We start from the raw sequence: 16,952 nt of genomic DNA, 5'->3' as shown, positions 1-16,952 counted from the left end.
GATTAAATGCGTTCAGGAAAGCTAAGAAACTGTGTGGTAGTTCATATGTTCCGTAGAAAACCTTGAAAAATAAGAAACTTGATCTCCAAAAAAATGTTGTGGAAATGCCTTTATTGATTTTTCCCAAATTTTGATCAAGGCATTCCTTAGACAACTTGTTGAGAAAGCGAATGTGATTGAAACTTAGATAACTTTTGGTATTTAGTGATAAATAATGTTGAAATCATTAAAAACATCTTTGAAAAAATCATTCCAACAGTTCATTTAATTTGATAAACAAAGTGTATTTATAATTTTTGAAACAGTCTATAATATGTATGGCAATGACTGGTTCTTACCTAGCAGGGGTACTACAAGACCACGCGGACAATTCGATTAAAGGCTTAATTGGGGGTAATATATTTTCCAGAACTGAAGGAACATTTTTTCCGGGTGACTGGTGAGTCGGAGAGGGTGGAAGTTTCCGTTTGTTAGTATATGAATATTTCCCGGGAAAAAAACCCACAATGAAATTCCTGAAGAATTCCTGAAAAAAATCCTGGAAGGGTTCCTGGAGAGTTCAGGAATTAAAGAATTCAAAGGAAAAAAAAATGGAGAAATCTCAGAACCAGAATCTGGAGGGATTACTGAAGGAATTCCGGGAGAAATCTCACTAGAAATTCCAGGAAAAATCTCTCAAGAGTCCTAGAGAAAATCTTGGAGGAATCCCTGAGGAAACCATAAAATAATCCTGGATGAAGTCCTTAGGAATTCAGAAAGAAATTCCTGGAGAAATCACTGAAGGAACGTCTAGAGGAATCCTTGAATTAACGCCAGGAGATAGAGGTTTCTCAGAACCTCTACTGGAATATTTGAAGGGACTCCTGAATGAATCCTTGAATAAATTCCTGAATCACTAAGAACGTCCAGAATCAATTTCTAATGGAGGAATAATTGCAGGACTTTCTAAAATAATATTTTAATAAACTTCAGGGGAAGCCCCTGATGGAGCTATTCAAGAAATCCCTGAAGTAAAATCCCGGTGGAATCTCTGATGAAGCTACTAGAGAAATACTTGAATCAACTTCAGCAAAATCTCCTCGCAACTTCTGAAGGAAACCGTGAATAAATTTGTGTAGAAATTTTTGAAGGAATTCCAGAAAGATTGGCCTGGAAAACTACCGCTGTGGATGACTGTTGTTTTGAGCGATGCAGCCAGCAGCTTAGCTAACGCTTTTATTATTAATTGAATGCCCTCTATTTTTATTTTTTTTTTATTTTTTCTTTTTTTTTTGAGATTTTCAGCCCTGAGCTGGTTCGTCTCTTACCCTCTATTTTTTGTTTCACTTGGGCTTGGCAGTTCAGGATTGCCAGTGACGTTGTATCGGTGCAAATTACAAGGAACTTCTCAAAAACCTCTAGAATATTCAATCCTCCGTTTTAATGTTTGTTCCAACAATCGAGTTTAGGGACACTTTCAACAATGCTAGGCATAGAACTTAATATTCACCAGTGTATCCAACTTTGCCCAAGCGGTTTTCACGCAATCATTGTAGATTGTTGTTCTCTGTCCACATAATGGCATGAACGCACACGATTTCAAAAACTAGACCATCACATTTCATGTTTTAATTGATGAACAACGTCTTGTTTTTGTTCTGTCTTCTTCTTTTTTCCTCTGGTCGAAGCTGTTGTTCTGACAGCTTCTGTGTGTGGCCCGGTGACGACGACCATATGGCCAGTTTTTGTTCTGGTATCCAGATGCAAAACAAAAAGAACGAGATAGCAACGGTTGGGTTGAGTTGTCAAATATATGGATCCACTGTTGACCGAGAAGGTAGGTTGTCATTTTTAAACCGATTTAGCAACGATTTGTGGGGTTCTGCGTTATGAAGGGGGTTGCCAATTTGGGTTTAGTCACGCAATGGTGGTCTAAGCAATGCAAACATAATCAACCGGGTGAACACGTGCAGAATGCTCAGCTTTGAAGACGAAGCAACCCAATGTATTTTTGTTTCGATCGCAGCAATCCCCGTTTGTTATCCTAATTTTTACATAACAGTTCCTCCATCATTCCAACTGCAAACTCTGTGAAGAGAAGTACGCTTCCAAGTTGATCATCAAGCAAATTTGGAACAAGCTTTTTCTTTTGATAAAAGGTTTTTATGTTCAAGAGTATTCGTACTAATGTAAGTATTTTCCTTCCATCTGCAGATTTCGGCGTCACCGAGCACATCGAGGGCGACGAGTGCAAGTTTGCCATCTGGACCGGGCGGGCTCCGATGTTGTCCGACTATCGGATAGTGCTCAAGGCCACCAGTCTCGAGACGAAGCAGATGTGGGTCAAAAGACTGCGGGAAGTAATTCAGGAGACTTACTTCTCCGGGACTTCGTTCTCGTTGTTGAAATCTCCGGCCAAGGTCGGCAACAAACCGCTCGGCCAACGGCTCTCGAAGGACATCGACGACACGCTCAACGATAACGACCAGGACGGAAGCTCGCTGGCAAGCTTCGGTTCTGGTAACACCACCGACAGTGAGAAGGTAAGTGGCGATGATTTCGATTATTTTTTGCTATATCAAACATTCAAGAAATTTGGATTTCCACATCGGATGCAGTGCCGCCCTAATTTTGGCAACCAAGCCTAATTTTTGTAATATGTAACATAAATCGTTGGCGGAGCCAGCTTTTTATTTTTACAGTAAAATAAAAAAAAAACAGTCCTAAAAGCATGTCAATTACTGAAGTTGAATTCAGATTGAAAATGTTCTCAACTTCAGAGTATGTATAGATTATCTTAGTAGCTGCAACATGACAAACAAACGTACAAGTTGTCAATAGTCCATTTTACGAGCCGAATTCATGAATGACAATTTAACAGGAGCTCGCGCTCTAACACGTGAATATCAATATCATCATTGTTTTTTTTTACTATTTCGTTTATTTCAAGGCTCACCCGCCAAATTTAGCTTAACAGAGCCGGTTTTCATTTTCTATTTTGTATAGGATAATTTACATCGTTAATAAATTTAGTTTTCGATGACCCTTCATTTTCATCCGGTGATAACGTTTGTGCCGCATGATCAGCGTTTGGGGGACACTGATCAGAGCAAGCCTTTTTCGTTGCAAGCTGTGCATTGTTGCGCCTCGATCGCCATCGTTTCGTAAAATGGCTCATTGACAATCATACTGCCCATGATCGCATAACTGTCCCATATGAATAGGAAACCCAGCAAATATGGGGCTGATATGCGATCATAGCCAGCATAGCTCTTATAACTGCCAAAGTTCATAGAACGCTCAGCAAAAAGCGTTTTCGACTTTTCGAGTATGTTTTTACGCCAATTGAAAGAAGCTGGAAACATGAAGGCAACAACACATGTTCATTTTACCATCTCTTCTCGGAAACAAATTCGATGACAGTAATTGCATAGAGATATGTATCACCTTGTTGAACGTAATCCTTCATACACATGTCTAAGTTGATTGGGAGCAAAGTTTTAAAGCTGCATTAATTATGCTCTGTATACGGAGCAAACTGCCATCATACAGTATTGCCCTCAGCGCTCTTGACGCGCGCGGTGCTTTGTAGTTGCTCTCCTAGGTACGATGCTCTGTAGTTGATTGCTACTGCAGCTGGTCCGTAGCAAGGATTTCTAACGTGTTTTTTTTTGTTCAACTAGAGTGTCACTTGTTGCAACGGGTGGCTACCAAACGAGACAAAACTTCAGACGGTAACGATGAACGTGATGCTAAATATGCTAACGTTTTATAAGTAGGTCATTGTAATGGTTATAATATGCAAGAAGTGGTATCATACGGCAATCTTTTTGCTTTGTACCTGTCGACAAAAAATATTCATTTACATATTTCCTGTATTATATCCTGAGGTTTGTACACAGGATGAGTTTTGGTGAAAATTTTTGTCAAGATCGAACTAATTTTTGTTTCACTTGGGGTCATACAAGTGAGCAATATTAACTGACCCAAGGCAAACCTAAACATTTGGGTTCCCAAACAACTGTGCAAAATTTAGGCATGATTGGTTTAGCCTACATTTTGCGCATCGCGATTTAAGTTTTTACGGGATTTAACAAAAGTGTTCCACACTGGCTGGTGGATTGGAGAAGGGAAATCGCTGGATAGGAAGAACTTGGTGGACGACTCCCTTCTTGACAGTGGACTGTATATGGTTCGAACTTGGGATGTAAGGAAACCGTTGGATTGGCCCTCCCCATGGATATTCGATCTTGACGCGATGGGAGGGCTTAACCCATTAGCACTTTGTGCGCCAATTTATTCAGTTCTGATTCAGCCTTAAGATAGATGTGAATCTGGTTTAAGAGCTGAGCAGAGGTGAAAAAATCGGCCGTAAATGCTAATGGGGACCAGAGGAGTATCCGCAGTGAGCCTATCACAATTTCCAAAGCAATGTCATAGTTCAGCTTGCATAGACCCAATATTTTAGGAATTTGCAGTTAGATTTTGAGGAACGTTACGTAAAATTGGGTGTGGGTGGTATCTGCGTTACACTTACTACTCATCATTATTGCTTTAGGAATCTAGAAGACAATTGGCGCTAGAAACTGCACTACCATTTGAGCCTAGACAAAAGTAGATAGTAATAGGAAACTATGGACAGGATAACAGTATTAACATGGATTTTTTTTTCATTATTATTTATACATATCTTCCAAACGGGTGCATAGAGATTGGAACCGTTTGAGCAGGAGCTCCTATTTCGAGTGTTAGTAATACCACGTAATACGTTTGTACAGGTCGGACTCAATTGTCCGGAGTCGGGTTCTGAAGCTTCGGAAACGTGTGTCTGGGGAACGAAATGTTGTATGTATAAAGCTAAAATTTTGACATTTTGTCAAGCTAATTTTGATTAGTAGCCAGTAAATATTACAGCTTTGTACATCATTCCGTTTGCCAGATGTGGTTTTAGGAGGCTTCAGAGTTTGAATCCGGATAGTCGAGTCCGACCTGTACTGTATTTTCTATAATTTTCAACGTAATAGCCATCCGAAAGACCATACGTGTTTTTGATTATCTCCTAGATCTTATTGTGGCATAACGTAACAGGTAGGAATTAGGATATAAAGACGTTAATGACATGCCAGGATTACAACACATTTTATTAAATTGGGATTTGAATTTTCTTGGGTCTAGAAAAAAAGGTTTAGTCTTTGAATTTTCATTTTTTTTTTAATTTTCAAATTTAGACAGCTAAAATGATTTGATTGTTTTGTTATTTATGTATTTTCAAGTCAAAATTGATTTGCATATTTTTCATCTAAAGATAACCAATCAAACCCTTCCCTTCCCACGACTTTAAACGACTATTTCTTTGCCAAAAAAGCGTTTCCGAAAGAAGCGCTTGAACAAAAAATATTGCAAATTGGCTGAATTTTTCGACATCAATGAACTTTGTTTTGTTGTAAACCAATAGGTCCTTGATTGTTTATCAATAGTTTTACTATTGAAACAACTAGTTAGTAGTTGGGTAAAAACTTATGAGGTTACAGTCATATTCTAAAAATTATTGCATCATATTTATCTAATTCCGTTTGTCCAGATTTCGTCGAAAATCGATGGTGCTCTCTAGCTAGAACAACCATGGGAAGTGGAGGGTTAAACCCATGTTTCATTGAATTTCGCAATTATGTGTCAAGTCCACTCCAATTCCTTCCCCCAACCCATACCATTACCCCTCCGATGGTGTTCATGTGGTCCGCACGGACTATTACGGCCATTACCCCTCCTTGATCTTCGGCTTTGGATTGACTTGCGCTCTTATTGCCCCACCAAATGCTGCAAAATGAAAATGAAAATGAAAAATGTAAGGAAACCGTTGGATTGGAAATAACTTCTTAAGCGTGGAGGACGATTTCCTTACTGGAGAACACTAAACACTTTGGAACTTGGTACTGTAATAGAAACACTACTTCAATTCACTTAGAACTTTCTCTTTATTTCACTTTTCTTACACTTGATCCGATTAAATTCGCGGTTGAAATAAAACTAAACTTCGGTCTGGTTGCACTGCGCTATTTATACCCGCTTGGGTTACTTCTCGAACTTTCGGGTATCTTCCAGTTAGCGTGTATCCAGAACTTTCAGGAGCTTTCGTGGTTGGTGCTTACCGTCGCCTACTGTCATATCGGTGCTACCTGTTCCAGCTGTCAAACCGTCAGGCTGGCGATCAGCGCTCTCGCTCATTGTTTACAATTTATACATGTGAGTGAGCGAGTAGGAAGACGGGCGCGTTCTAGAAGTATACAGAATAACATACGAAAAGGACCTAAACCAAGCATGACATACGAAAAGGTCTTGATACAAAATAGTGTTTTACAAATTCGATTTAAAAATGATTTCTGTAGCGTAATAAACTTCTTCCGGTACGGAACAAAAAGAAAACATCGTTTTTTTGTGTTTTTCTTGGATTTTGCTTAATTTTGTCCTAAACTTAATATTCAAGGATGTTTAAAGTATAGCCCAAGATGTGCCGAAAAACGTTGTCGAAGACCGCGAAGCAATCCGACACAATAAGTAGAAAAAGTTGATAATTCTTAACAGAAATTGAGATTTTGTTATAAATGCTATTCCCTCACGTGTTAAAGGTTAAGTACCCTCAGACGACCCACCCCTAGACCCACCCTGTATTGGCCATACGTAGCAGTGCACCTTTTAGTTTGCATTATAGCAAAAATGTCCGATTATTGTTACACCTGAAGATTACCACAGAAAGTGAATTCGATCACAATCCACGATCTGATTGACGGACGGCATTTCGCGAGGGTCGCTCAAAACTTTGTGTCATCAACAAACGTACGATACCTACGATCGCCACAGTACAAACTTAAACAATTAAAGCAACCGGATTGCGCTTCAGCGTACGCGCAGATTCTCTAGACAGCGTTACCAGACAAGGGTGAGCTCGATGAGGCTCTTCCAGAGGAATGGAGTCGACGGAACGAATGGTTCGACATGAAGTGCAGATCAATTTTGCCGAAGAATGCATCGCGGGCGATAATGCTGCATCATAGAACCCGGCAAAATGTGGAACGATTCGAAGAGAAGCGGAAACAACACACCCGCCTCTTTTGGAAGGAAAAAAAAAACGCTGCCTGGAAGAAGCGGATACCAAGGAAATAGAACTACTTTGCCATTTTCATGAATCACGGAAGTTCTACCTCAATGCATCCCGCAACAGCTTCGGGTGCGAGTTGAAATATGCAGGGGTAAGGCAGGGGAGGCAATTAAAAGTTAAACGCAGCACTTCGATGAGTACCTGAATTGGGGACTACGAAGGTTGATGAGCCGGGAAACACTCTTTCTTCCTACGGGGTTTCTTATGGGAGAATGAGTGAAAAAAAAGCAAAAAATCTTCCCTCCTTCACTTTCTCACAGAAAACCGCAAACAAAATCATCACCTTCGTAGTCCCCAATGACATGGTGGTAGACCCACGTAAACGTAAGTTCTACGAGGAGCTGAACCACTCGCGTAGAGGCTTTGTGCCACAAGCCGACATGTGCCGAGGTAATCACGGAAATATTCTCACGAGCGAGCGTGAGGTGGTCGAGAGGTGGCGGCACCATTACGATGAGCACCTCTATGGCGACGTTGCTAGCACCGAAGGTGGCGTGGTAATAGATGTAGGAGTACGTGCGCAGGACGAAAGATTTCCAGCCCCTAACCTCCAAGAGATTGAAGAGGAAGTTAACCGGTTGAAAATCTACAAAGCAGCTGGAGTAGATCAACTACCAAGCGAGTTTTTTCTCTGTTCGGGGCATTACCACTGCGACCAATATTTGATCTATTGTGGTATTACCAAGCGAGTTACTAAAATACGGTGGAGAAACACTGGTGAGAGCACTAAACTGGATCATTACTTAGATTTGCGAGGAGGAAGTATTACCGGAGGAATGCATGGAAGGTATCGTGTGTCCCATCTACATAAAGGGCGACAAATTGGTTTGCGGGAACTACCGCGTGATCACACTACTGTGCGCTGCTTACAAGATACTCTCTCAAATTTTATGCTGCCGTCTATCACCGATTGCAAGAGAGTTTATGGGGCAATATCAGGCTGGGTTCATGGGTGAACGCGCTATAACGGACCAGATGTTCGCCATCCACCAGGTGTTGCAGAATTGCCCCGTCACTTGTTCATCGATTTCAAATCGGCGTATGATACAATCGATCGAGATCAGCTATGGCAGATTATGCACGAATACGGATTCCCGGATAAACTGATACGATTGATCAAGGCGACGATGAATCGAGTGATGTGCGTAGTTTGAGTATCAGGGACACTCTCGAAACACTTCCAATCTCGCAGAGGGCTACAGCAAGGTGATGATCTTTCGTGCTTGCTCTGTTCAACATTGCTTTACCGTATGCGTGATAATGTTTGCACCATCGTACAAATAAGGTACCCATATCACCTGCACACACAATGTCTTGGTTTTTATTGCATGTACGTAAGCTCTAACTCATATCACAGTAGGTTGCGGGTAAAAAAATCCGATTTCTTAAGTTTAAAATTTGCACCATGAAGGGGTAGCAGCGGTAGTCGGGACTTGTCCACGCGCAAATGTTAAAAAAGACATTTCAGGAGTGTTCAGGAGAACCGTAAAACAGTCTTAGACCGAACAAAAGCAAGGGCAACTATTCCCGAAGGTGTCCACTGGTCGTCCAAGGTTAACATGGATTAAGAAAGCTATCGCTGCCACCAAAAATAAGATTTGGGTGAATTATATGCGCTAAATGAGAAAAATGGCAAAGAAACGCGAAATCAGCGACTTAACGGCATGGTATATCGAAAAGGAAAATTACGGTGGCCTTTATGACCCTTCGACCATAGAAAAAAAACTTACATTATTACCAATGGCATCCAGGAGCTACGAGTAGCGCCGTATAAGAAAGTCTTGAATTTGCCCGAACGCAACCTCCGTTTTTTCGATTTCCGAAAAACTATCGATCCGTACCAAATTCCAGAATCAATAGTTATTATAACTTTTGTTTGTGTGTCAATGTCTACACCATAAGGCAATGTCAAAATAAAAAAAAAATAATTCAAAAATTGTTAATCTTGACTTTGACACTGCCACGGATACTTTTCGACATTTGCGCGTGGACAAATCACGAGCTAGGTTGCCACTTAGTCATTATGCAAGTGTAAAACTAAGAAAATCAACACTTTTTATTCACAGCCTACTAGGATATGAGTTATAGCTTAAATGCCTGCAAATAAAACCAATACATTGTCTTCACAAGTCAAACTGGAATTTTATTTAACGATGGTGCAAACATTAGATATCACGCATACGGTAGAGGGTGTAATTAGGAGAGCGGGAATAAATACGAGTGGAAAAAAAATCACGAAGTCCGTTCAGCTGCTTGTTTTTGCTGATGATATTGATATTATTGCTCGTAAATTTGAGCCGATGGCGGAAACGTACATCCGACTAAAGAATAAAGCCAGGCGAATCGAATTAGGCATTATTGAGTCAAAGGCATTATTGTGATGGCAAAGAGCTCCATGGAGGAATCACCGCCACCCCGAATTTATATCGACGGTGATGAAATCGAGGCGGTTGAATAATTCGTGTACTCAGGCTCACTGGTGACCGCCGACAACGACACCAGTAAAGAAATTCAGAGACGCATTGTGGCAAGAAATCGAGCTTATAATTTGGACTCCGTAGAATTCTACGATCGAACAGAGTTCGCCGTCACACGAGGTTAGGTATCTCTATAGGAACGAAATGGACTCTACGTGCAGATGACTAACGTGCCCTTGGAGCTTTCGAACGGAAGGTGTTGCGTACCATCTACGGCGGAGTGCAGATGGAAGACGGGACATGGAGAAGGCGAATGAACCACGAGCTACAACAGCTGCTGAGAGAACCAACCATCGTCAACACCGCAAACATCGAGAGGTAACGGTGGGCAGGTCACATCATAAAAATGTCGGATAGCAACCCGATTAAAATAGTTCTTGGGAGCTATCCGACCGGTACAAAAATACGTGTTGCGCAGCGAGCTAGGTGGGTCGATCGATCGCAGAACGATCTGCGGACTCTTCGCAGAGTGCGGAACTGGAGACGCACAGCCATGGACCGAGTAGAATGGAGGCAACTCCTGCGTACAGCAGATTACACTCAGGCCTTAGCCTGACCGGTAAGGTAATTGTGAAACGCTTAGGGTCTGCTTATAAACCACTTAAACCAAAATTTGGTCATCTCAGACCACCCCATCTCTCCTCAGAGACTTTTGTCCACATTGTTTTTTTTTTAATTTGTATGGAACGTAGACTGTGGCATTCTCCCCCCAACAAGTCTACGTGGCCACTTATTAGACCGGTGCGGTGGTCATCTACAGACACGAGACGTGGACCATGCTCGAGGAGGATTTTCAAGCGCTTGAAGCGCTCGAACACTAGTAGTGCTAAGGCCGATCTCCGGCGGTGTGCAGGAGACCAGAATGAATTAGCTCGCTGCGCTCTACAACGAACCCAGCATCCAGAAGGTGGCCAAAGTCGAAAGCATGTGTCGGGCAGGGTATGTGCTGCAAAGATTGTGTTTGCAAAAAAATCGGTTGGTGCTAGACGACGCGGAGTACAGCGGGCAGGTAAGCTAACAAAGTCGAGAGGGATTTGGCGACTGTAGGTCGTTCCCGAGGTTAGATAGATTCCGCAGCAAACCGACATGTAGGGTATTGTACCATTTGGGCAGGTGTACCTATTTTGGGCACTTGTCGCTATAACTAAGTCAATTTCAATCCGATTGATTTGAATTTTTGTACAGAGTTAGATACTGTACGTGCCTAACTCTATACAAAATTTCAAATCAATCGGCTTGAAATTGACTTAGTTATAGCGGCAAGTGCCCAAAATAGGTACACCTGCCCAAATGGTACAAGACCCTATTACGCAATATAAAATAATTGAAAACAAAAAAATTCGAAAAATGAAAATTCCGTAACAGGGGAACGGCGTGTGTCGGCAAAGGATAAACACGAGTTCCTGCACTCTTCAAAAAATAGCCAAATTCGGAAAGATACGATGGACATGGCATGTTGCTAGAATGCCGGACAGAAACTTGGTGTTCACTACTAACCCGCTTGGTACAAGAAGGCGTGGCGCGCAGAGAGATGCGCGGACCAGGTGGAGCGTGGTCTGACGAGCGTTGGGCGTGACCGACATTGGGGATGCAGCTTCAAACCGAGTATTGACTCGGTATTATCAAGTCCAGAAATGAACACTTCAGTGAATATTAACCTATCTCTAATAATGCCTCTGTGAAGCGGACCTGGTGTGATGGTTAAAGCACGTGACTATCACGCCGAGGACCTGGATCGAATCCTTGATCGAATCCCACTCCCGACATACTCACAAAATGTGAGTTCTTCCTTCGGAAGGGAAATAAAACGTGAGTCCCGAGATGAACTAGCCTAGGGCCAAAAATCTCGTTAATACAGATAAAAACTAATAATAATAATAATATTGCCTCTACATATGTTACCATGTTGCTGCCTGAATGGGAAAACTCGTACAAAATGCTGTCCTTACAAACGACGAGAGAACATTTCACATCTGTTAAAAAAAAAACCTTTCAGTCTGACATGTTTAGTGTTGACGTCAGGTGAACCCAATCTTAACTGTTTTAGTATTGTGCTGCAGTTGCAACAGAATATGCCTACCAAAGTTTAATTTGGATTCTAACAGATGGGTACTACTACAGCATCCATTCAGAAATAATCTACAACTAGCTGGTCCGGCAAACGTCGTATTACCTGCCTACTATGTTTCTTGACATGCAGCTCTGGAGATAAATGACCCACTGAATGGTATTTAAAATTTTCCCATTTTCGTTGCTTTCCCGGTGGATTTTCGCAATTATTTTTTTTCGTACGAACACGTCGGACCCCTGCAAAAATACATCAAATGAAGGAATTATGTAGATCCGTTTACCCGTTCCCGAACCTATTCGTGGCATACAAACACCATTCCATTTATTTTTCTATAGATAAGTGAACATTTTGAAAATCATTTCGTTGTAAGTGAATAAATATCTACGTATACCAAAATTTCAACCCATTGCTAGTTGCTATGCTTTAAGTGAAGTGTTATGTCAAAGTATAGGTCTACACACTAAGATCAGCTCGGTATTTTCCCCATCTTTTTACTGAGTTCTCAACAGCAGATTTAACTCGGTACGCTCGGTTATCCCTTTTGCTGAATACTCTGTAAATAAGTTAACGAGTTCTGCAAATGAACTGTCAAAAATTACAGATGAACGGTAAATATCGTTACTGATGAACGGTAAATACTGATTACCGAGTGTACCGAGTTAAATCTGCTGTTGAAAACTCAGTAAAAAGATGAAAAAATTACAGAACTCAGCGAAAATTTTACTGAGCTGGAAAATCAGAATCTTAGTGTGTACGTTCGTTAGTATGCCGTTTGCTTTGGAATTGCATTCAAACGTGAAATTAAAAGAAAAATACCGCCTTCTTTTTCGTCCTCGTGTGCTGAGTGCACGTTAAAGGTAACTGACATGCATAGTAGGTAGATACGTTCTATGCGAAAGAACGCTTCTGACGTTCGGTGACTGAGACATCATGTAAAACCAAGTGGGAATACACTGGATGATGAACGAAAAGCCACACTATTAGGTTCCTACAGCCAAGATAAGATAAAAGATGAGAGAAATTGTGTGCTTCGTGAGAGCAAAATGAGGCAATGCTTAGAATTACATAATAATTTTATCTGCTCTGTTTGCTATCACTCCCGTTTTACCCGGTGTCTATACCGATGACGACGGTGTGTTATAGACTAGGAGTTGCCACTTATAGCACTTCCACAACCAGTATGCGTTCCCCTACCGTCTCGGGATTTCCTCAAAAGTCCTATTCATAGAAAGTTTCTGAAACAAATCCTGCAGGATTTTTTCAGTTCGTTTTTGTTTGGTTCATGTTTTTCTTACACATGCCATCGCCGCTGTGTATCATGTGCGAAACGTTTTCTGAGGAGGCAAGTTTTCCAAGGAACTACACAAAGAATATCACTTCCATTTTTTATTGTTCCGTTTCCCCGACTGCTTGCAAATTGTGTGGGAAAATACACGGCCGGTGTGGGTTAAAAAAAAGTTCAAGTGGTTGTATTGTTGACACTTCACTAGATTGAAAACATTTTCGGATTATATCTCTACTTGAATAAAGGAAGGCTTATTGTTGTTATTATTTGTCAAAAGTGAATAAAAAAAAATGCAAACCATTATAAAACGTTACAGTCACGAAGCAAAACAAAATGACTCAATATCTGAAATTGCACTCTTGCAGACTTTTTGTTACCGCACTTTGTAAATTGCCGTGAACCGCAATTCATTTTCATCTGCATTAGGGGGATTCAGGTATTTTGGACAGACCGTTACGGCAAAATCAAATGGAAATGTCCAAAATATATACGCGTAACGGTCTGTCCAAATTACCTGAATCACCCTATTCATCAATATTGAGTTATTGTCAGTTTTTTTTTGTAAAAACAATAGCAAATAAACTTCTATTCTGTTTTACTGAATTTAACATTAAATAATTTCTTGGATGGAATATTGAATGCGAGCTTCTTACTGAGAGCAAGCTGTTAATTTATAAGCTGATTTAAAAATATGTGCAATATGATGGGGTCCTTTTGTTAAATGATGCATCATTTTTTAAGTGTGCACTTTTAATATTGGATGCACATGATTTGATATATTTTCACACATTGACATCCGCAATTTTGTTTTTTGGAAGTACAGTCGACTCTCCACAACTCGATATCCAAGGGACCATTGAGTTATAGAATTATCGAGTTATAGAACATATGGGGAGAAAAAAAAATACGACCAAAAACCTCGAAATTGAAACAAAGTTAGGGTGACGCCTAAAAATGGGTTTTTTCCAATAACGTTTTATTCGCTGATTTCTCGCAAAAACTTTGATCCGAAGTTTCACGCAAAGTTCTATATCCTCATTTCGTAATTCTTCGGGGATTTCTTCTAAAAACGTGTAGAAGTGTAGAATTAGCATGAAATACACGTAAGGCTGATACAAATTTAATTTTTACTTTTTGTCTCACTCACCCCCCCCCCCCCTTCAAAAATGTTTGGTTGGATTTTGCATTTAAATAAACGAGTTGCAAAAAGTTGATTTTTTCAGCACAAGTCGTATATTTATCCAATGATTGTATAATATTCATAATGCAACTCATTTGAGTTGCATTATGAACATAATGCAACTCAAATGGGTTGCATTATGAAAAAAAAATCATTGCACAAAATTTTGTATGGAACTCATTGCAAAACTCGATTTTTTCAGCACTCTTCGTATTTATCCAACTCGGCAAGCCTCGTTAGATAAATGTACGACTTGTGCTGAAAAAATAAACTTTTTGCAACTCGTTACATAAATAACTATTACCCCCCCCCCCCCCCCCCCCCCCACTCGATCCGTTAAACAGTGGGGGACAAAAAGTGAAATAAATATTCGTAACCGCCTAAATAAAAATAAACAAAAAAAAAATTTAAAACGTTTTATTTTAAGCACTTTATATTTCAGGACGGTGCAAGTGTGGTCTGCCTCGCTTCAACTTAGCGTTCTTTGAGTACATCCACAGTTATTAACTGAAGGGCTTTCTTTGCCTACCGTTGCAAGGCTAACTGGAGACTAAGGTGGCCCACACTTATATGAAAAACAAAAATTTCGAAAAATGCTGAATCTTACCTTCTAAATCAGTTGTTCTGGACTCCCAGAAGCTACGTTCAAAATTTGAGCAAAATCGGTTGAGCCTAAGGGGGTGTTCAAAACGCTTGAAGTTTGCATCGGCAAACTTGGCTAAATGTATGCATCTTTAAGAAAAATGTAGACTATTAATTGCTCTCGGAATAGAGTTTTCATGAGTAATCAGCGAATGAAATAGTTATTTATGTAACGAGTTGCAAAAAGTTGATTTTTCAGCACGAGTCGTTCATTTATCCAACGAGGCTTGGCGAGCTGGATAAATGCGAAGAGTGCTGAAAAAATCGAGTTTTCCAACGAATTAAATTATTTGCATTGATTTTTTTCTTTATATAACTCATTTGAGTTGCATAATGTTCATAATGCAGCCCAAATGAGTTACATTATAAACTTTATGCATGAGTTATATAAAATAGAAATTGTGATACTGAATTGCATAACAGTTATTTATGTAACGAGTTGCAAAAAGTTGATTTTTTCAGCACGAGTCGTACAACGAGGCTTGCCGAGTTGGATAATTACGAAGAGTGCTGAAAAAATCGATTTTTGCAACGAGCTCCATACAAAATTTTATGCAATGATTTTTTTCATAATGCAACCCATTTGAGTTGCATAATGTTCATAATGCAACTCAAATGAGTTGCATTATGAACATTATACAACTATTTTTCATTATGCAAATCATTTCAGTTGCATAACGAGCCAGTTCGGAAAAATTGGCCATTATGATATCAAAATGAGTGATATGAAATGTAAATTATGATACTGGATTGCATAAAAGTTTTTTGGAATTAAGTGCTTCTCAACTTTGTAGATAACTTCATTGCTCTTAAAAAATAGTTGATATCGAGGTATGCGTTAAATTTGGGCCACCCTAAATTTACAATATTGAAAAAAATGTGCAAAATATGAATAAACTTTTATGAAGACAGCATACAGCAAAAACTATTAGTTTAGTCATTTTGTCTCATTAAGAAATACTCACGAATGTAACCGCATAACAGTCACACTGATAATAATAGATACTGGCTTCATAGCGTACCACCAAACATATTTTGGTCTAATTATTTTTACAAATCTTCGCCAAGGATAGGAGAATAGCTGTAAAAGATTTCATTGCAAAAGGATTAATTTTGAGTTTTTGAAAAATTCTTGAAATTTCAATCCTTTCCCATACTAACGCAAGTTGCAAACTTGAGCTCCATTTTCTCCAATGCCTACTTTTGACGAATGTGACTGTTATGCAGTTATGGGCAGTTCAAACCATTTCTCAGCTATATCACGCTTGTTATGCACTGGTTCTATCGAACTTTCAAACTAACATCGAGTTATGGAGGTAAAATTATACTAAGCGTGACATCGACCAAAAGAAACATTGAGTTATAGAAATATCGACTTATGGAGAGTACGGTATATGGAAAAATGAAGGGACCGACGAATCCATCGAGTTATAGAAAATATAGAGTTGTAGAACATCGAGTTGTGGAGAGTCGACTGTACATTTAAAATAGAAGATGCATTACGTCACTAATGCCTTTCAAAATAATGCACATTGCCGTTTCGATCGAAAGTCCGGAAAACAAGTCAGGAAAAATTATGAATTCAAATTGTAATAGCTCAAAATATGCAGTTATGTTTATGGTATATCTACCATCGGATAAGAATTCTCATCAGTTGTTGTTCCTGTACTTCCATCAAGAAGCTGAGGTTAGATCAACACATAACGATATCATATCTAATGGATAATGATAGCTGATAGACTAACAGTAGAGTTAAATAGGGCACAATAGTTTTAAATGAACGAAACATATTTCCCTGACAAGCAAAATTCAATGCGATGCCACTATATAGCTTGGCTTCTACAAGCTTGTGTGTAAAATTTGGTTGTGATTGTTGTGTTTTTTTTATTTAACCTTCCATGACTCGCGTGGTTGGCCACCACCGTCAGAACAACGCTAATGCTGAATACAAAAAAGCGAGTTGTACAAAACTCAACAGCGCGATCGCTCGATGGTTAAGGTGAAACATCAAGAATTTCCATTGCAATTTTGCATACAAACTGTTAGGTGCGAACTTTTGCCCCGCACTACTTTATAGGCAATTGTAAGCAAATTACCTCATACAAATGCGAAAGTACAAGTAATTGTCTCTTTTAGAAAGTCAAAATGATTGACCTATTGGA

General features: G+C 39.8%; 1 protein-coding gene across 1 annotated transcript in view; it reads left to right on the top strand.

Annotated features, from left to right (window-relative positions):
* The window catches only part of LOC109430601 (triple functional domain protein), a gene marked incomplete in the record, with an annotated part of 231,873 nt that overhangs the window by 100,339 nt on the left and 114,582 nt on the right, over positions 1 to 16,952 (top strand). Inside the window, 1 exon segment of the mRNA XM_062852125.1 lies at positions 2,194 to 2,522. Coding sequence (XP_062708109.1) covers positions 2,194 to 2,522 — 329 coding nt within the window.

Source organism: Aedes albopictus, chromosome 2, assembly GCF_035046485.1.
Source record: "Aedes albopictus strain Foshan chromosome 2, AalbF5, whole genome shotgun sequence".
NCBI classification, from domain to species: domain Eukaryota; kingdom Metazoa; phylum Arthropoda; class Insecta; order Diptera; family Culicidae; genus Aedes; species Aedes albopictus.
This window is presented reverse-complemented; position numbering and strand designations above follow the sequence as displayed.